The sequence below is a fragment of the Aquila chrysaetos genome, chromosome 24, assembly GCF_900496995.4.
Source record: "Aquila chrysaetos chrysaetos chromosome 24, bAquChr1.4, whole genome shotgun sequence".
Classification (NCBI taxonomy): domain Eukaryota; kingdom Metazoa; phylum Chordata; class Aves; order Accipitriformes; family Accipitridae; genus Aquila; species Aquila chrysaetos.
The window spans coordinates 4,237,269-4,257,205 of NC_044027.1; the positions used below are offsets into that span (position 1 = coordinate 4,237,269).

General features: G+C 47.4%; 1 protein-coding gene and 1 long non-coding RNA gene across 7 annotated transcripts in view; one reads left to right on the forward strand and one right to left on the reverse strand.

Moving 5' to 3' along the window:
- The window catches only part of LOC115335335, a 20,380-nt gene continuing 443 nt past the window's right edge, over positions 1-19,937 (reverse strand). Inside the window, exons 2-3 of the long non-coding RNA XR_003921412.2 lie at positions 7,539-7,655; positions 1-116 (exon numbers count right to left, since the gene is read on the reverse strand). This is a non-coding gene — a long non-coding RNA (uncharacterized LOC115335335). The remainder of the gene's footprint in view (positions 117-7,538; positions 7,656-19,937) is intronic.
- LOC115335331 (polymeric immunoglobulin receptor-like) overlaps positions 17,430-19,937 on the forward strand; it is a 7,395-nt gene continuing 4,887 nt past the window's right edge. For 2 of the 6 annotated variants that reach the window (XM_041119849.1, XM_041119847.1), the window contains exons 1-3: positions 17,432-17,631; positions 18,658-19,008; positions 19,374-19,691. In XM_041119849.1, the coding sequence (XP_040975783.1) occupies positions 17,439-17,631; positions 18,658-19,008; positions 19,374-19,691 (862 nt within the window). In that variant the 5' untranslated portion in view covers positions 17,432-17,438. Of the gene's footprint in view, positions 17,632-18,657; positions 19,009-19,373; positions 19,692-19,937 lie in introns of all 6 variants that reach the window. The other 4 variants (XM_041119850.1, XM_030000820.2, XM_030000819.2 and 1 more) reach the window with 4 other exon arrangements.

Below are 19,937 nucleotides of genomic sequence, written 5' to 3' on the forward strand. Positions count from 1 at the left end.
CTTAGAGGTAGCTGGTGTTGCAGCTTTAGCATGAAAATGGGAATGGAAAGCTGGATGGACAGAGAACGCCTGCTGATACAGTGTCAGGTAGTTTCCTCGAAGGCACTGGGTCTGTCCTGTAAACCAGGGAAAAAAAACCATCTTTGGTTTGTGATAGAGTTGCGAGTATTAAAAACAGGTAAGACAGGGAGGTGTTTCAATACCAAAGCAACAGGAGCATGGGGGAGTTCTAGAGATACAGAAAACATATGCTTAACATTCAGCATGTGCTTAGGTTTCTATAAAGTGCAGCTCAACGAATTTCTTAACTTTCCTGTCCTGAGGTTCTCTATGAACAACAGTGCCCCAGGTGGGTCTCGTTCAGAATTGGGGCCTCATATTAACATCAGGGAGGTTCTTTTGATCTGTCAGTCTCCTGGTTTCCATTACGACCAAGACATCTTTTTGAGAAGGTGTATTAAATAATGGCCTTTATTCTTAGTCTTTGGAATTAAAAAACCAAAGCATGTAGTCAACAGAAAATACATGTAGATTATGACAGCATGCAACTGAGGACCTTTCTGAAGGTGTGCACCAAACAAATACCAGGCTGTGGTATTAGCAAACACATACACATGAGTAACTTTACTCACAGCAATAGATGCCATTTTCTTCAACTACTCACACTGGTAAAGTGACTCCCATGATTGAGAGTGCTGGAGGATTGGGCCCTGTGTACAATACACAGCATTTTTAAAAATTTAAATGTACATAATCCTTTAAAAAAATGGAAACCAGTTGTGACCTCCTGGCATCCTGTGAGTTTAATGGGGAGTTTTGTCTGCACAAGGAACGAATCCTTTGTTAGATCGGAACATGCTGAATTTAATCTCAGAATGAATTTTTATGGCCAAGACATAACCCACCCTTGAAAAGAAAGAGAGTTTATAATGGAAAGGCTGACACAATCTGAATTATAGAGCTATAAATGACAGCACTTTAATCATTCAATTAAAATGACCAATCACTTCCAACAAAGGGGTGCTTGAGCCAAAGCTCTTGTAGCAGGTGGAAGGATCCTCCAGTGACTTCAGAGGTCTTTGGATCAGGCCCAGATTGTTAGTGGATTTCAACTGGTTTATATTCATTTCAATCCTTATTCAGCTAGATATTTAAACACATGCTAATTATTTATTGTTTGTGCAACCTGGAACTAATCTCAAGTTTCAGATTAGGACTAGGTGTAACTATTTTGTCAACTGGTACTCAGATGAGCTAGTTTAAAGAGGCTCTTACTTGAATTTGATATCGTATTTTACTAAGCTTTTTGGTGTTACCCTGATTGCTTTAATGCAGTTGTCACCTTTTGTTAAAGCACATATTGACACTGTGGTGCAGCGATTTTAATTGTGTGGATTTAAAAAAGAAAAAAAAAAACCAAAAAACCCAAACCACCTCTCCAGTTATTTGGGGTTTAATTTTCTTTTTTTTTTTTTTTTTCATGTTTGGGGAAGAAGAAAAGACACACCAAAAAAATACAGTGAAAATGGAAGGTTGAAAATGATTGGGTTTCAGGAAAAAAAAATCTTTGGCAATGAAATCAGGAAAAGAAGCAGGGTTTTTTGAATAGTGAAGCTCACCAACTAAGCCAGGGAAAAAACCTGAACTGAGCTCTGAAACTTTACCTTCCTTTAATTATACAGGTGACATTTCAGACATTTAGTCTGATTTTTTTTGCATCTGCATATTGAAAACACCCTTTTAAAAATACTTTAAAAAATAGCTGCTACAGAACATTTATTTAGTGAAAAGTAAATCTTATAAAAATTCAATTGCAAAGTAGTTAAGGTATTTGAATTTTTTTTAAAGAAGAAGAATCCCAAGAAAGAAAGTATTTGATGGCTAATAATCTCATTTCAATATAATAGGACCTTTCTTTTGCAAAGAGCAAGACAGGTTAAAAGATATAATTATGACTTTGCAAACTCTCCCAAGTGCTACGAGATCATCTGACAGTTCTGATCCCGGGCTCAGCTCTCAAAGGGGAAAAGTCTTTGTCTAGTTAGAGAGTTAAAGAGACAGGATCCCTATTCCACCCTCTGCCTACATTGCAATTTAACTGTCAAAAAAATCCAAGCTGCAAAATTGTCTTATTCCAACACAGCACAAGAAAAGAGAGAGAGGTTTGAAACTGACCTGTCAAAAGCACCCTGTTTAAAAATGTATAATATATTTTAAATATTTTTTTCCAGAGGTACTTAAAGGTTAAAGATGTGCCAAAGAAGTAGGATGGATTTTTTTCCCCTTCACTAAAGCTTTTTAAAACAATTAAAAAAAAAAAAATCATTTCAAAATTAGGGATCATCAGTGTAAAAAATCCCCTGAAGATCAAAAGGAACACATTAGAATCACATTAATTCTGATTAAAAAAAAAAGAGAATAAATCCCCTTTTTCAATGGAAAGAGAAACTTCGAGGACATTTAAATAGTGTTTTCATTGTCAGAATTTACAAGAAGGTGGAGCAGAGTGTCTGGAAGAGATGAAGACCAAGGCAAGCACTGAGCCATGAGGAAAGATACAGAGGCTGCTGTTGACAGTCCGTCCTGGATATTCTTGGGCTCTTTAAAGCTTTGCTTTTTTTAATGTTTCAAAATAGTGAAAGAAGGAGGGGAAAATATTTTTCCCAAGTAACCAAACAAAAGAAGCCATTTCTTAAGGGGGGTTTCCAAGGAGCCACAAACAAACAATTCCAAATCATTTTTTTACCAAATATAGATGGCAAACAGACAGCCGGACATGACCAAAGGCTTTTACACAGTGCCACCCGCTTGGCATTTTGCAGTACCACGAGCATGTGGCGTTGCACCAAAGCAGATCCAATTTGTCGTACTACAGCAGTACTTCCCTCGCCCAGCATGCCCTCGACGGGATCAGGCCCCAGAGTGTGTTAGCAAAGCCAGTGGGATGCTGGGGGCTGCAGAAATGCCAGACTGGGATCTGTAAGCATGAGCTGCGTGTTTATCTCTTAGAGCATGCAATGCATTCCCCTAAGCAGGGAGCACAGGCCAAATTTCCCTATTATTCATCTTACTGCAAGTCAGGAGTGAGCCCTTCATAAATCAGGAGTCAATTCCTTGGAGACAACAGTTTCCCCACCTGACAGAAGCCAAGTAGGAGTGTGTTCAGTTCTGTTCATCCACCTCCATCAAGCCCCGGCAAACACTACAACAACTTGGAGCAACTGAGAGGGCTCTCGCACCACCAGCCTCTTTGTAGCCTTTATTTGTTGCAGGGGGACTTGTCCTCCAAGGAGCCAGTTGGGTTTTCTTCCCTCCTAATCAGCAAATTGTAACCTGCTCCTTCCCATATGTGGCTTGACTAATGGTCCTGCCGTATATCTGGCAGGGGGACAGGCCAAGCTGTTTCACACACGTGATTGTATGCACCCGGCATGAAGGGAGAGCCAAGGGACAGGCAGAGCCATGGGTGAGAGATTTGTAGCTTTTGGACAAAAGGGTTGCAAAATAATGTTCCTCCCTGTCCCTCTTTGGCATTTTAGATCTTTCCCATAGATGAGTCCTCTTGCAGATGGTCCCAAACCCACCAAGAAAAATAGGAATCTCCTTTGGGCTCTGCAACTGGTCCTTCCAACCAAAGGCTGACGGTACCCACCTGTCTTACCCTTGAAGTCAGAAGCTAAAATCTTTCTAGGACTGAGAGCCAACGGACACTACCTCAGGGAGTTCCCCAAGTCATAGAAGGAGATCAAAATAGCCCTAACTTAATAGCACTCATAGACAGACGGACTTGTGTTGCCAGCACAAGGGCCATGCAGCTGGGCTGATGCCACAGAACTGCTTTGAAACATACACTTATTTATTTAGATTTATACAAACACCAGGGCCATAGGCTCCACGCATCCTTGGCACACCCAATAAATACACCCTAAATGGTATCAGTACAATCCAAGATAACATGGCACCAGCAAGACAACTGGCATAAAAATCAACCTACCCCCCCCCTGCTCCCCCTGCCAAATTTCCTCCCTTTCCAGCCCTCTTCACTCTGTCATTTCCAGGTGGGTGGGGAAATACATGAGCTTTGCAACAGCACTGAAATCACCGTCAGACATAGGGAACTTTGGAACAAGGGTAAAGCAGCAGTTGTGTATTGGTGCTTATCTTCAATATTTTAATATATATAAAACTCTAGTGAACTGGGGTGTGACCGGGGGACCTTGTTAAAGCATCCTTGCAAATTGATTTGCGTACCTCCTGCTGCATTAGGAAGTGTGTCAACACAGTCCTGTGTTTCCATAGGACCTGCAGGGTGACCAGGCTTTAAGTATTACTCACTAAAAGTTAAAGCCAAACTGGACTCCTGCCCTAGGAAACTCGCCAGATTTCTGCTCTTAAAGGAATGATAAGCCTTTGGGATGCTGCTTTTCTGACTGTGCAAAATCAGGGTCAAGTCTGGGATAAGAGCTCCTCATTAAATAGCTCCAATCCCACTTCCATTAAATCTGGAGGGAAGTCTTCCTTGAAGAGCAGAACCAGAACCCACCAGCAAGATGAAGGTATGCTCCTGACAGCCCAAATGGATTATACTAGGGCAAAGGGCTTTTTAGAAGGTGTTCCTTTCATGTATGTTGCTCATAAGAAGACAAGAAAGCCTTCCCCATCCTTTCCATTAAGCTCTCTGGTCCCAAATTCTTGTCAGTTTGCCTCAGCCTTTCAAGGGATGAGATAGTGATGGGGTTTCTCTGGTGTAACCAAGAGCAGGATCTGGGTCTCCTTGGTAAATATTGTATGCTAAAGCTGGCTTCCTCATGCTACTGGAAAGCTGCCATGATTCTGCCCACATATGAACCAAAACTCATCTGCTTTGCTCATTTTCCTCCTAACCCAACCTGTTCTCCAGCTCATCTTTTCTTGTTTGTGATGAGTTTGGAAAGATTTGTGGCTTTGTGTCAGGGACGGTCTAGCTGCTTCCTTATGACAGCACCAAGAGGGCTGCAGGTGTCAAAAGGGAATTCCTGCAGTGAAAATCATGGATGTAGTTCTAAGGAGACACAGATAGTGGGGATTAAGACAGTGTGCGTGTCACCTGGTGAGAAAACAGTAGAGAGTGGCAAAGAGCCATGGCACACACTGATTTTACATGTTAAGTGTGTAGCAGGAGCAGAAATATACACATGAAAGGGGAGAAGAAGTCAGCAGGTGTAACCCCGTGAAATCACACAACAAGACCCCTGCTTCAGTTTACCATTTTCACCTCATCACTTTCCTTCCACCCTGTTGCCACAGAAACCACCCTCACCTGAGCACCCTCAATGCCTTTTTCCAACTGGCACCCTCTTACTGGCCAATTCAAACCAAAGGTCATGGTTAACATTAACAGCTTTACCAGGATCTTCTCAGATAGGGGAAATTTGCAGGTTGCGTGAAGCTAATGATGCTGGCTTTACACAGCAGAGTGCGACCCTACAGAACCACAGTACCTGTCCTCAGAGCAATGTCTCACCATCAAACGAGACAATTTCAGCTGAGCTGTGAGCTGAGCTGCCTTCAGGCTGGGACAGGCTCAGGCGACGTCCCCACTCTGCAGTCGGTCCCCCCACAGCGCACAGCACACGTTTCGGTTTGATTGATTTTGTAATTGCTCGTTTAATTGAACAGTTACAGCAACACTATCAGGAAAAGGTTTCAGGGCTGGGAAGGGGGGTGGGAGGGTGTGGGGGTGGAAGGGGAATTGGAGCTGGGGAAAGAGCAAAATGGGTTTTTCCCTTTCTCTTAAGATGAAAACAGAAGAGGAGGCAAGGAGCTGAGTTCCCTTTAGCAGGCACTGAGGAGAGGGGGAGCTGAAAACAATAAATTACAAAATGAGAAGAAAAATGAGAAGTGGGTTGAAAAGTGTGGCAGGGCCAGAGGGTCCCAGGGACTGCTTAGCCTCTAACTGACATCCTCTTCCTGCTAGCTGTGAATGCTGGCATGAGGAAAATGGGCCACAGAGAAGGAAAGCTGGGAAGCTGTGAGAGCGAGAAGGTGGAAAACAAGCAGGACACGGTGGGAGAAGATGCCAGTGTGCCTAAATAAAAGCTGCATGAGCAACATGGAGAGACAGGGAAAGACACACCTGTGTCAGACAAGCTGCAAAGAGCAGAGAATGTATGAAAGCAAAACAGATGCGTATAGGAAGGTCTGCATTTCAAGCATGAGTATGGGTGGTATGTGTAGCATATCCCTGCATGAGAAGTAAACCTCCAGGGAATGGGAGAATGGACCAGCAGGTATACATAGGAAAGCTGGGATGTCTGAGAGTGAAGGGAGAGTGCATAAATATGAGAAGAAAGCGAGAAAAATAGCAAGAGAGATATGGATGGACACCTCCGCAAAAGGAGGTGAGTGTGAGAGAAATCAGGACACGTGCTGGCTGGGTTTATCAGTGAGCCTGCTATTGGGTATGCTCTGTTGTCATGCTGTGATATGAGGTTGCCACTTCTTTGCAGAGCTGGTGCCACACCGCTTTTCATATCTGGGGCTGTGTGGGCACTACTTCCTTGTGTCTGTGAACTTCTTGGAGCGTTTCTGCCTCTGACCTGCATACACTGCCTAGGTGGGTTTCCCAAAGGGGTGAGCAGCCTCTAGTTGTCGGCACGGTGGGCATTGGCATGACTTTTCACAGCATGTTTGTGTATACCTGTGTGAAGGGATGGGCATGGACGTGTGTGTAAATCCACTACGTGCCCACCCGTGCGGTGGGCATAGCACACCTCTGCCTCTGCTTCCAGATGTGGCAACGTCACTGTGTGCCCCTCTGTAGTATGTGTGTGTCTGAGCGAGGAGCACGTGCTTGTTGGGTGTGTGTCAGGAAAAGGACAGGAGAATCCAGACAGGGTCAGGGGGGAAGGTGCACACAGAGGCCATGGTGCAGCTCCACAGCAAAGGAGATCAGGTTTCAGGAGAGCCTGGAGCTAGGGCTGGAGGGGGACAGGAGGTGGGCTTTGCTGCCTGCATTCCCTGGCAGGCAGCACAAGGCAGGTTTAAAGAATATCCTTCCATTTAGGAGTTTGTTTATTATTCTTAACTAAGCAGCTCAGACAGGCAAGCCGGCAGCACCATAGCCACACGGACTTCCCAGGAAGGCAGGGAAGGGAGGGACAGGAAGGCAGATTTCCAGACTAGGGGACAAAGGGATTTATGTACCACTGGGCTAGGGAAGGGGGCAAAGCTGCTTTGCCAACTATTTAGAAAGAGTGTGGAAGACACTCAGCTTTGGGATGTCAGAGTGGAGCCTAGGTGAGTGCAGCTGGAAGTATGGCAAACAGGATCATAGCTGAATTGGTGTTCCAAAACCCAGCAGTACCTTTGGGTTGGCTGCTCCTCTTACACTTAAGAACTTCAGACTTTTGTCTGAAATTCTTCAGAACCAGGAGCAGAGACTCGGCTACGTGTTTTCTGGGGAGGAGGGAGAAGTGATCTCTCTCCTGTTAAAATCCACTTACTCCATCAGGAGTCACAGGGCACCAGGACGTTTGCGGTTATAGAAATTCCCTCACCTTGCAAGTCTGTCCATATCAGGGAGTCAATGCACATCTCCCAGCTCTGTGTTGTGGCTTGTCTAGCCCATCTAGCAAGTTTTCAGCTACTACAGCGATGACCAAGAACACAGCAACCTAGACAGAAAGGAGAGAAAGTATTGGTGTATATTTCTCACGGGGACAGACCACGTAAATCTGTGGACTGCCTCGAAGCATAGGTGATGGAGAGGGGAAAGGTTCTGCACATCTATACATAGAGTGAAATACACAGGAGTATATTCCTGCATACTGGTTGTGCATGCACACCAGCTCAGCTAAACACTGTCCATATGTACAAAGATACATAGATCAGCATTTTTCAGCCAGCATCTTCAAAGTCTCTGGACTCTGGTGTGCAAGGGAGTACTGCAGATCCAGGTAATGAGGCACCCATCTGCAGCATGCGAGCACACACCAAACCTACCCCACGTGTGAATGGGATAGTTAGCATCCTTGCAGCTCAGAGGGCAGGACTGCAAGGGAGGGACTATCTTTGCCATTCGCCAAGTGCCGATGTGTGTGCTCACACTGTCATGAAAATGAGGTCAAGGAAGGTCATTCAGTTCAACAGTATAAATCAAGGAGGAAAGTAGAGTGGAAGCCTGTGAATACTCGGGAGATCTCACCAGTGGGGGGTGGCCGGGGGAGCGGAGGAAGGCCTAATGAGACCGAGAATGCCACACGCGGGTGAAGCAGAAAATAACAGTGAATGAAAGCAGCAAAACGGTGGCAGCCAAAACAGAAGGCAGGAAAGCCCAGCCTCAGGTCCTTTATCCTGTGCTATAACCAATGCTTCGTGTTAACTCACAGGATTATTCTGCCAGAGCAGGCAGAAAGGCTCCACACCCTCCAGTCCCAACCCGCTGACAGGAAACCTTTCACTGGAAACTTGCTTGCATTCAGTGCAAAATGTCTCACTTCTGTTAGCAATTTGTTCCCCATCACAGGCATTCCTGGGAGAAGTTTGGTGGGGGTAGGAAACAGGCCAGGAGGGCTGCGTGCAGGGCGATTCCACCTGGCGACCTGGTTAATAACACAATGGAGCAGACAGCCAGCCTTTCACCACCTCTCGCTTTCCTCTATGTCCCTCATTCTGCCTTTCACCACCTCCCCCTCCATTTCTCTCCTTTCTCCTCCCTTTTGCCAGCCTCCTCATTCCCCTTCTCCACTTCCCCTCTTCTTTCATCCCTTTATTTTTCTGCTGCTATGTGCTCTTAGCACATTTGGACCTCGCGCTCTCTCCCCTGTCTGCAGGCCTCCCAAACTCATCACACCTGTGCCCCACCGCACTCTCGGGTATGGCAGAGCTCAGCACTTTCTGCATGGGCTTAGTCTGAGCCTCCAAAACGCTTTTTGCAATCAGTCTTCCCCCAGCGCTCTCTGGACAGAAGTCTCCCTCTCTCCCTCTTCCCTTCCCCCTTCTCTTTCTCTCCCTCACATAATATTTTCCATATGAAGAAGCCTTCCTGAAGCCGCACACTGCCCTCTCGGCGAGTCTTAGGCGGGTTAGAGGAGACCCTGGGAGCCTTTAATCCTCTCTCTCTCACTTGCTTTCATCCTCAGCCACAGCTGGACGCCCCATTGATGTGGAACAGACCAAACACCAGGCCTCTCGCTAAGCTGCTGCTGTGGGGCCTCTTCTCCTTTAGAGCCGAGCCGAGCCCATGGCCCATGTCCTGCTTACAGAATGCCTGTCCTGTGTGCCCAGCAGCCCCTGCACACACACAGCCAGTGCCTCCGGCCCCAGGTCTGCCTGCCTCCCCCCAGCCATGCTCCTGCTCTCACTGCTCACTAAAGCTACCATTTCCCTGAGCCATCTTCTACCACCTTATTCTAAGACAAGCCCCCACCTTCTCCCTTATCCCAGCATCCCCCTTTCTCAGGATTATTTAGCATCAATTCCCCACTGCCTCGCATCCCTGCAGAGCATCAGGCCTGGATGAGGGTAAAGGACTGGTTTGTGTTGCTCTGCTGAAGAAGCAACTGGTGCTGATGCCCCCAGGAGGGGCTCGGCAGGCTCCATCATCTGACGGATAAGGTCTTAAGACTTTAGCCTGCCTACAGTTTTGGGAAGAAGGGTCTTTGGCTCTCTGTTCAAGATCTCTCTTAAGGCATACCGCAGGGTGAGGCAACGATAATACAGTTTCTCTAAAAACTTTGCAGCATGCACAAGATAGGCTCACATGGGCACCTGCCTCCCAGAGCCAGGGGAAACAGAGGAGCGACAGAAAAACTGCCATGCCCAGGCACCTGCCTGCAGCCAGCAGCGTGACACCCTGGGCTTCGGTCACTGCGCAGTCCGCTAGCTGAGCGGAGCATTTCGTTTTTGTTGCAAAAACATGGGGAATATGGCGAAGGTACTATGAAGGCCAGCATTTCACCTTGGTGCCCACCTCCAGGCAGCTAACCGGCTGCTTGCGGACAGAGACGGGACTTGGCTACCGAAGACCCCCTGCTGCCTGCGAAGCCCCCTCCTGCAGCCCCCGTCCCCTAGCCCGGCACCCCATTCCTGATCTTCCTCTGCCCTCTAGCGGTCTCGCACCCCAAAACCAGCCCTCCCCTTCGCACACAGCTCCGCGGCAGCACCCGGCTTCTGCCTGGGCTCTGCGACCCTATGGAGCAGCCCCAACGCTGCTGCGACAGGGACCCCTCTGCCAGGTCTTCTTATAGAGCTCAGCAAGGGCCAACGCATGGGGCAGGTAAGCCTAAAGCAGGGAAGTCTCTGTAAGGCCACTGACATTTTAAGAAGTGTCTAATCCACAGAGGTTTCTGCGGCAACGGGAGTAAATCAACGGGAAGCAAGAATTTCTATGGAAGGCAATGGAAAGGCGTATGGTTTCATCCTTGATTGGATGAAAAGCTCAAAAGAAACTTCAGGGGGCTTTGAGGACTCCAAGTAGATAGGCAGAGAAGAGGTGGATTGATGAGAGAGTTCAGAGAAGGGAAAAAAAAAAAGATCCAAGCTGTCAGAAACACAACCTAGGAAGGAAAATTAAAAGACTTGGGGATGGTTAGTCTGGAGTGGAAAGACTGAGGGGAGGCATGGCAGGCATCACTGCATACAAAACAAGAGAAAGGGAATAATCTGTTCTTCAAGTTCACAGTGGATACAAAAGGGAACGAGGTGTTTAAATAGCAGGGAGAGTCAGATGTTAAGAGAAGCTTTCAAATAAGGATGGTGCAGCACTGGAATAGGTCACCGGGAGAATGCTGCAACATAAACTAGTTAAACAGAGATCTTTAGAAATTGCATTGAAAGAGCTGATCCTATTGTGTGTCACTGGGCTAGATTAAGTGACCTCCTGAGATAACATTCATCTTTTTTTCTGTGATACTATCATTAAAAGCCATAACAAACCTCTGTCAGAGATGCAGCAAAAGGACCAACTTCATTCCTTCCTTGCTACTCCTTAGTGACAAACTTGATGGGTCCTGGACAGACATCTCTTCATGACCTGTCCTGCCCCAAAGAGCTGCTCTCCTCAAAGACAGGACCTCCAATGGACATGCCAAATGCAGATGCTATGGGGAAGGATGAGGCATTGCAATGCAGCACACTTCTTGGCTCAGTTTGCAGGCAACCAGTTGCAGAAACTGAACTAATTGCAGACTCTTGGGATTTGTTCATAAGAGAACGAGTGCGTTCCCCCTTCTTGTTACTGAGCATCAAGTGCCTGATGAGAGAGGGATTTGGGGACAAGACAATGCAAAGATATCTAGCACAAAATGATTAGCCAGAATGTATTGTTAATAAGCTGCTTATTCATATAATTGGAAATTATTTGCAGCCAGGGTGTCAGTACAGTCTTTCTGCACTGCTCTGATGGAGCGAGGCAGGTAGGTACTGGCCCAGGGGAGACCACTGTGAGCACATGTGCTGGCAGTGGGGAGGCAGAGGAATTTACTGCCATTATACTTCTTTACTGTCACTGCCTTGAAGGGCAGAGAAGGGCACAGGGATTTCAAGGGGAGGCAGAAGGGAATCTGCCAAGCCCCAGTGACTAGGGGCATGTTTCCCAGTATGGCAAGCACAAGGTGTCTGGGGAGCAGAGTGGAAGGACAGGCATTCTCCAGTATCCTTACAACAGCTAGAATGAGAGTAAGGCCAAGAAAGCACAGAGTCAAGACAAATAAAACCTGCCACTGCTTGTGCTTCCCAAAGCAGCTATTTGAGTTAGAGCCAGCTGTGGAAGATCCATGAGTGAGTCCACCCCAGAGCTGTGACAGCCATCGCTAAAGGGAGACTTTGGCTGTGGCTATGATGTGGCTTGATGACGGAACTGGAGGTTTCCACAGGTGGCTTTGTCCAGATTTCCAGGAGGCAGAGTTTCTCAGGGAGGCCAAGGGAAAGGAGGGGAAAAGCTTCTGTAGAGCATCCCCTCCGTTAACCCTGCCCAGCGGGTGCACAGATACAGGGATGTGGCATTGCACCAGCCCATGTCCTCCTTCCCTCACCTCCACTATGGTTGAACCCGGGCATGCAAAGCACTCAGGTTCAGAATCAGCCACATGGAAGTTTATGTGCCTCAAAAACTGAAACGTTTCTCCATTTTTCTGAGGCCAAGGGCTGGCTGATTTTAATGATGTTGCTAGTGGGAGTGTCAAGGGGTCTTTCAGGGGCAACACTGAAAGCGTAGCAAGATGGTAAAGTGTGGCTTCTGTTGATGCAATGGGGAGAAGAAAACAGCTTCACCTTGAACTCTGCCTAATGCATCTGTGTCTTCTGAACTGGCCAAGCTCTGTTGATATGGACAATTCAATTATTTAAGCATGAATTTTATTGTAAAACAGCAGTGAAGGATTTCTGTGCCAAGCCAAGTGGTAAGCCACTAAGCTCAGCCACTTCCTCCAGAAGTACCAGTGTGGGATAGGAGGGTACAGAGAGCAGACATCTACTAATCCTCTGATCTGCCTTCACCATTGGCCTTTCTCTTGGCTCCAAGACAGGCATGGAGCCAAGATTCCTCCTGCTTCTGCTCTTCTGTTTTTTAGGTAAGAGAATGGGTGAGGCAGTACAAGAGGCAAGGGGAGCTCAGGTACAGTGTTTCTCTTGCATTTGCCTAAGGTCCTGTACAATGCAGGCCATTCCAGCATTAGGAAAGGAATTTTCTTAAAGTTTCTACCACCAAAGCCAGTTTCTTTTCAGATAGAGAAATTCTCTGCACTGCTACGAAAGAAGATGGGCCAGCTCCGGTTCCTATTACTTGGAGATGCTGGCTTCTCCAGGACCATAAGCCAAGTCACTCTGGGCACAGTTTCCTCTTCAAAAACAGGTATAAGTGTGTCATGCAAACACATCCCCTGGCACTGCCTGGCCCAGCTCCACCACTCCCTGAAAGGACCATGTGGTCACTGGCTCAAGGGACAGCTGTCCTGGCAGCAGTTCCTTCTCTGCATGTGCAATATTTAATAGAAATCACAGCTACTTAAGGACAGGCTAAATCTGTGTGAATCAAGATAGGAAGGCCTTAAAGCATTTGTTTCATGGCTGTTAAACGCCTCTTAGGAGCTGATTATTAAGATGCAGAATCCCAGGTACTGAGGCATACCAGACTAAGTGCACAGAGCAATGTACCTTTGATGCAGCACAAAAAGCAACTCTGAAGGGAAGGATCCCTCTGAAAGCCTCTGTCAAGGAAAAGGAGAGTCTTTGGGAGGCAGCAAAGAAGCAAATGTACATAAAAGACTTGCTAATAATTTTGGAACTGGGATCATCCAAATGACAGCAGTGTAATACTATTTCAGCAGCCCCCAGAAATGACTAGCACAGATTTACCATCACACACAACTGACAGAGTCTTCTGTTTCCACACCAAACCTTTTATATCCTCAGTCTTTTGAAGCCTCCGCAGAGCCAGCTCAGGCCTGTTAACTATTCCATAGAGGGAATATAATTCCATATATATTTGTGCTCACTGTATCTCTAGACACAAAGCTTGAATAGGTATGAAAAGATCTGTCCCTGAGCACAGTACTAAGCTGTAACCAAAGCTGGAGAATCTCCTCATCTTTTGACAACCACAGTTTCCTGCCTGATCCCTCCCTTTCTCTTGAGTACACACACTGAACCCACCAGCCATCACAAGAACTTGTGCAGAACTACAGTGGAGCTGCCACCGAGCCACACAGCACAATTTCTTCATTTTTTAAGGAACTGTTTCTGACTCATGCTCAAGCAGGACAGACTAAAACCAAGGAATTCCCCAACACTACAACACAAAGAGCAGTTTCTACACCAGATCTTCACAGACAGTCAGTGATCTTTGGTTGAGGAAAACTATACTTTAGTGCAAATTTGTGATTTTTAACCCCAAAATATATTCACTTTCTGTGAAAGGTCAAATTTTTTACTTAAATTCATGTTATCCTTTACAATACAGTATAAAATGAATTTGGAATAAGGAAAAGACCCCATTTTCCTATTAGCAATGCAGAGGGATGCTGAGATACATCATTCCTTCTCTTCTCTTTCAGTGGAGAGAGCTAAATTCTGGAAATTTTGAAAATATGGCTAGAAGTCTGTCCTACCCATATGGCACATCACAGCCTCCTGAACAGGGCAATGTTCATAAGCTGGCACTGAAACAACAGCATTCCCTCTGCCAGCCTGGCACTTTATCCTCTTGCACAACTCGTAACACTGCATGGGGCATGGACAGACCCACACCACGAGAAACACTGCAGAACTGGCTTCTGCAAATGCTCTGCTGCCCGTGCTCTTGCAGTCCTTTTCCCTACCCTTGTTCTGTCTTATTTACTGCAAGGTTTGTACTGATAAACAGGCAGACAGCACAAAAATAATGGCTATAAAAACTATGCATATGACAACCATGAAACCTGGGGGAAACGTCTGAATGTTTCCCAGACTCCCCTTCTCCCTAAACTTTTGTTACCTTATTGCTAGATCACACACTCCTTGGACCAAGAATTCAAACCAAATGCTATTAAAATTTGTTACATTAGTCTCCTTCTTCTCAGTTTCTGTGAAAAAAGAACAAGTTATTTTAAGGCTTACTTCAACTTCATGTTCTTTAAAATATTTTTACAAGAGGCTTCCCCCCGCCCCCCCAAAACCACAACCTGAGGTAAGCAGTCTAAGAATTTACTCAGCAACTCCTAGCTTGCTAGATTCTCCCACAAAGTCTGAAAAAGGCAATAACTTCCTCTACCTGAGGTTTTATACTAACTCATTTGATAATGGGCTGAGGCTGCTCAGCTGTGAACACTGCTGGTTTCTCCCAGCTGTGCAGTGATGGTGGTAACAGGAAAGGAGAGATAGAGCACTTGTATCTTAAAATTGCTACTACACCTAAATCCAGCAGCTTTTTCCTGTCAGAGCTTGGGATACTGTGGGGAAATAAGTTGTTATGGGAGAGGCAGAGAGAGCAGGTGGTTTGTGAGGTCCATAGGACTGAGGTCCCAGCTGAAGCCAGGATCTGGATTTCACCTGCAAAGACTTTATCCCATAGTGGATATGTCATTCATGGAAGATGTGTCATCATGACTCTTAGCTGGGATTTATACTGTGGTTCTTATGTTCTGTTCTATGGCCTGAAACCACTCTGCTACGGAGCTGAAGAGTCTCTCTGCTGTATGTCCCTATAAAGTCCAGAACTACAACGCTACAAGGAAAGCCTGTTGCTGAAGGAAAGATAAAGATAGATGTGATATCTTGGTCAGCACCGATCACCACCTATCAGCATATCAAAACAAAGCTCATTCTGAGAGAAGCACTATACTTAATGACACCCAGAAGGGGACGATCACTGTCACAACACAGAAGCTGCAAGTTGAAGACTTAGGAGTGTACTGGTGTGCACACTATACATGTCCTCATTTTTCCCAATTGAGATTAAGCTGTCCGTTTCCAAGAGTGAGTATTTCTTTTTAAGGAAAATGTGGATATTTTGTAGATTTCTGCCTCACTTTCTCTGCTTACCTTTTCAGTGTTTTGTATCACCTTCTCCCAGGTTACTAAGGAATAGCCATAGTAAGTCAGACCAAAGGTCTCCAACACTGGCTGAAGCAGATAATTAGGAAGGAGTCTAAAAACAGAGAAGCTCATAGAAACAGCTCTCCAGAAAACCCTCCCAGCCTCCAGTGATTTTCTGGAGAGGATATTTTTGTTATAATAGCAATGGCTAAATTCTTTTTTTCTCTTTAATTCATCTACTCATTCTGCTGACACATAAGAACTTTTGGTATATAAACATCCTCTGGCAGTGAACTCCACACTCAATGCATGCATGGAGAATTTCCTTTTCTCCTAACTAGTGACTTCCTTCTTATAACAGGCACTGAATTATTGCTCCCATTCTCTCTATCCCTGCTATTCCTGATTTTATAGATATCACCCCTTTTGTAATATCACCCCTGTCATTTCCTTTCCAGGCAAAAAGTTGTTTTAGTAATTTCTTTTACATAAGGTGCCTCAGATCTTTCTCTGTCTTGGCTGTTTTTCTCTGATCACCAACTCAGCTGACGAATTCAGAGCAAAGACTCCTGATGTTTCTGTTACAACAAGCTTTGCTTTGTTTGGGGATATGATTGTATTATTCTAAAGTTGCTTCAAGAGGACAGAATATTTTGGATATTATTTTACTTAGCATCCCAGTTCAATTTGACCCTCCTGTAGCTAAAATGTCTGTGAATTGGATTACAATATTGTGCTTATTCTAATTGTGGGAAACTGATGTAACTGGACATTTTGTCTGGACCTTACTAACCAGTTTGACCTTTTCCAGAAACCCAAGTAGCTAGGGAGATGCAGTCTCTCTGCTGAGTGCCCATACAACATACAAGATTACAAGGCTGTGTGGAAAGCCTGGTGCAAAAAGACAATCGGGAAAGAGTGTGCTGTCTTGGTCAGTACAGAAAAGACGAGCAGTCAGTATAACACTCAAAAGGAAGATACACCATAAATGAAGACACCCAGAGGGGAGTTCTCAGCCTCACCACGGAGAAGCTTACAGTACAAGACACTGGGGAGTACTGATGTGCTCTTTATGATGACTCTTGTCTCTTCTGAATAAAGGAAATTAAGCTGGCTGTTTTCATAAGTAAGTGTCTCTTTTTTTTAAATTGGAGAGACTCCCTCCTTATTTTCCTTGCAGAAGAATTCACTTCCCAGGCTTGCTGCCCCACCTGCTCCACCCGTTCTCTGCTCTCTGTACTCCGCAGTTCATTTTACCTACTGGGCTGCTCCTGTTCCCTCACCCTGTCATCTCCAGTTCCTGAATCATATGGGGGAACCAAAAGGACATGCAGAGCCAGGAAGCTGTGTTTAGCTGTCCATTTTCACAGTGAGCCAAGAGTGAATTGTGTCAGGAGCTGCTTTAAGTGGATTATTTCAATATTTGCATTGTTTTCCCTGTACTTAAAACCACTTCAGTTGTGCCTGTGGAGACATTACTGTGTAATGTGCAAAAGCAAAATGGTTCTGGTTTGGTTTCCGCAGCTGGGCACTCTGGGGGTAGGCACCCCAAGGGCTCTGTGCACGGCAGAGCACGGGGCACAAGGGGACTGGCTGGCGTGGCAGAGATTGGGGATCCCAAATGGCTCGGCCCATGGGAGGGTCCATGCAGACACAGCCCTGGACTCACTGCCACCCTGACTTTGACTTTGCAGCAAGGGCCTGGGCAGAGGACATCTTGGGACGCCAGAGAGAGGGGCTAGGCCAGGGCAAAGGACCTGCTCCATCTCCCATAGCTTGGGACAGGCAAAGGAGTGCCCCACTGCCACTGGAATGAGGGCAGAGTGTGACAATGGCCAGGCGAGAGCAGCAAAGGGCCTTTGCCATCACGATGGGCCGAGCTCTGCTCTCAGCCACTTCCCCAAATGCACTCCAAAATGATCTTAATATCAGTCTTGTAACAAAACATGGTGAAGGATTTCCGCCTGAGGCAAGACCTCAGGCACTTCCTCCAGCAGTGTCACTGTGATGCAGGAGGGCTCACAAGGCAGACACTTTTGAACAGGACACATTGGGCATCCCCCAGCAATGCCCCTTCCCTGGGCCTGAGGACGGCCATGGAGCTGAGAGCCCTCCTCCTGCTGCTGCTCTGCTTCCCAGGTAAGAGAAGGGTTGGGCATGCCTCAGGCTTCCCACACACCCAGGGGGAGTGGGACACCCTTCCCCATCTCCTGCTGCCTGGGGAGCTCCAGAGTGGGGGGGAATCCAACACCAGCAGGACTCTGAGCTGAGCAACTTCAGGGGTGGGGAGGGAAGGGGCAGTCCCAGTTCCCACCATCACACATCTGGCTCCTCCAGGCTCCCATGACAAACCATCCTGGGAGCAGAGAGCTGTGGCCTCCAAAGCAGCCCCAGTGCCTCCCCCAGTTGGCATTTCCCATCACACTGCCTGGCCCCACTTGGCTCCTCCGATTGCAGTCCTGGGTCAGGACAGAGCTGTCCAGGAGCACCCGCCTGCCTCCTCTGCCATCCCAGCAGAAAGCACAAAGCTTTCAGCATGTAGTAGGTTGGGGAATCAAGGGAGCCCTGCACCTAGCACAGCCTCACAACCATGAGTCACTGGGCATCCTCTGAGGATGCAGCAGGGAGGAGCTGCAGGCTGCTGGGGGCAAGCTCAGGCCCCGCCACGGGTCAAGCATTTCATCCCCAGCGCACACAGTGCCCCGGCTCCTTCCCTTTGCCCCATCCCACCATTCCGTACAGATGGCCACCCGGCTCCTGAGGTGTGCTATGTGGGGAGAGGGTGGTCTCCATTTTGCCTGCGGCAAGGAGCAGTAACAACAGGGCTGGGCTGCTGGTGCAGCTCCAAACACTGCGCCACACATAGCTCCATTTAGGCTTGAAGGTCCAAGACCTCTAGCACCCACATGTCTGTGGGTTTTAAATCAAAGATACTGGATTTTAAATCACAGTCCCAGCTCAAAGCTCAACACTGCCCACCAGAAATCAACCTTCCCATTTCCAAGCAGGTGAATTTAGCAGGGGGAACAGATCTTGGTTTTCGGAGTTCCTCCAGCCACAAGTGCCCATGGGGGAAGGCTGGAGATGGTTTGCCTGTGTTCATTGGGAGGCTGTGGGCAGCCCTCCATCAGCTCCCCTCTCCCTCACCACATCTGATATTTACAGCTCTCCAAGCCCAAACACCTCATGCTGAGGAAGGACTATCGGAAGGAAGCTCTCTCTCCATCCAGTGTCCTTACACAGCACAGGCTGACTACCACCAGCAGAAAGCCTGGTGCCACAGGAGAGGTGGACAATGTGAGCCCTTAGTGGAGACGATCTACCCAACACAATACCCACGCACAAACCGGGTCACAAATGGGAAAGTTACAATAGAGGACAACCCCATGTATGAGACCGTGTCCATCACTATGACTAACCTCCAGGTAGAGGACTCGGGCACATACTTCTGTGCTTACCGTTCCCACCATTACAAGTATCTTCCACTCAAGATAATCTCACTGAATGTTTTCAAGGGTGAGTATCTTTTTCCCCACACAAACCCAAGTCTTGTCAGAAAGCAACATCGTTCCTTCCCCCGCTCTGTCCCCGCTCTCCCACATAGCTGAGCAGCTTCCCCCAACTCCCACGGCCCCCCAGCCTCGCTTGCTGCCTTCCCCGCTCACATAGGCATGTTGTGAAGGAGTCCCACAGACCTGGCTGGCCCTGCAGGCTCTTGGCTCTCTTGTCCTGCCCTACCTCACCCCTGCCCCGACTGATGGGCTGTCCATGAGGGAGTTGCCCCAGGGCAGAGTTTGGCCCAGGTGCCCAGCTCAGGCTGGGAGGCGGATGCCCGTGTGCCCACCGCTTACGGGTCAGTGACCACATTTGCTATTTTGCAGAGCTGCACAAGTGGGAGTTGGACAGTCTCTCTGTGCAGTGCAAATACAGTGCCTCGGTGCACAGCACAGATAGAAAAGCCTGGTGTCGGAGAGGTCGGACTGGGTGTGAAATCTGGTTGATGACAGATAACCTTTCAACATGGACTAAGAGCAAAGACCTGGAAGACAAAACCTTGATCCAGGATGATGCCCAGAAAAGGACTGTCACCATCACCATGAAGAAGCTGCAGGCCCAGGATGCCGGCGTGTACTGGTGTGTGCTCTACAGAGGCTCTTCTCCCACCCAGAAAACGGAGATCAGGCTCTCTGTGTCCAAGAGTGAGTACCTACTGGCAGCCAAGTGTGGATTTAGGCAGATTTCAGCCCCACCTTCCCTGCTTGCTCTCCCTCCTGTCCTGCACCACACCACTGAGGAGCCCAGCGCTGCCACCGCACAGCTGACACCCATGTCTCTCTGCCTTCCTGTCTCTAGCGGACACACTGGTGGCTGCCCCTTGGGCCTGTGGAGCCAAAGCTTAGGCCTGGCCTTTCATGCTCTGTCTGCTCCTGGCAGAGACTCAGGGG